The following is a 990-nucleotide window of genomic DNA, read 5'->3' on the forward strand; positions in this document are numbered from 1 at the left end:
GCATTGCAGCCCCACGTCCCCAGCCCCGATGCCCCCCAGACCCAGTGGTTCAGCTGCCAACACATCCCACCCCAGAGCCAGCCGCATTGCAGCCCCACATCCCCAGCCCCGCTGCCCCCCAGAGCCACTGGTTTGGCTGCCCACACATCCCACCCCAGAGCCAGCCGCATTGCAGCCCCGCGTCCCCTGTTCCTGAGGCCCCACCCCAGAGGCAGCCATGTCTCTGTTCTACTTAGCTGCCGACACCCCCCACCTGCCAACACATCCCACCCCAGAGCCAGCCGCATTGCAGCCCCACATCCCCAGCCCCGCTGCCCCCCAGAGCCACTGGTTTGGCTGCCCACACATCCCACCCCAGAGCCAGCCGCATTGCAGCCCCGCGTCCCCTGTTCCTGAGGCCCCACCCCAGAGGCAGCCATGTCTCTGTTCTACTTAGCTGCCGACACCCCCCACCCCAGAGCCAGCCGCATCCCAGTGAGGGGCCTGGTCTCCCCAAGCCCCAAAACACCCAGAACCCCGGCATCCCGGCCCCTCACCTACATTTGCCGCCCTCTCCCCCTCCTCACTCAGTTGTGCCCCTAATCAGGGCCGAGGCGTCACTCTGGGCTCTGTTCATACTGCGACATAGTCCTGGGTGCGGGTTACTTGGCAGCAAGGGGTTGGGAGCCCGGACACCTGGTTCTTCCTGAGATCCACGACAGGAGTGGGGTCTGAGGGGTGGCGGGGAGCCCAGGCGCCTGGACTCCGTCCCAGCTCATGGAGGGGAGCGGGGCCTGAGCCCGGATGCCTGGGTTCCCTCCAGCTCTGGGCGGGCAGTGGGGGCCCGGGCGCTCCCCCCACTCCAGCAGGGGCCTAGAGTCCCAAAGCAACGTGGAGCCGGTCGCCAGGACTCCTGGGTCCCGGGGCTCAGCTGCCTTTTCCTTTGCCGGCCTCTGCGCTCCCCCACCCCCCCCCTCTGCCGCGCTCCCCACCCGACGGGCTGCTTGCTCT

At 68.3% G+C, this 990-nt stretch overlaps 1 protein-coding gene across 1 annotated transcript in view; it reads left to right on the forward strand.

The window, feature by feature from the left end:
• The first annotated feature begins 783 nt into the window (after positions 1-783).
• The window catches only part of LOC112551806 (protein argonaute-2), an 828-nt gene continuing 621 nt past the window's right edge, over positions 784-990 (forward strand). Inside the window, 1 exon segment of the mRNA XM_025214909.1 lies at positions 784-988. Within this exon segment, the coding sequence (XP_025070694.1) occupies positions 784-988 (205 nt within the window).

This window comes from Alligator sinensis, unplaced genomic scaffold, assembly GCF_000455745.1.
Source record: "Alligator sinensis unplaced genomic scaffold, ASM45574v1 scaffold1302_1, whole genome shotgun sequence".
Classification (NCBI taxonomy): domain Eukaryota; kingdom Metazoa; phylum Chordata; order Crocodylia; family Alligatoridae; genus Alligator; species Alligator sinensis.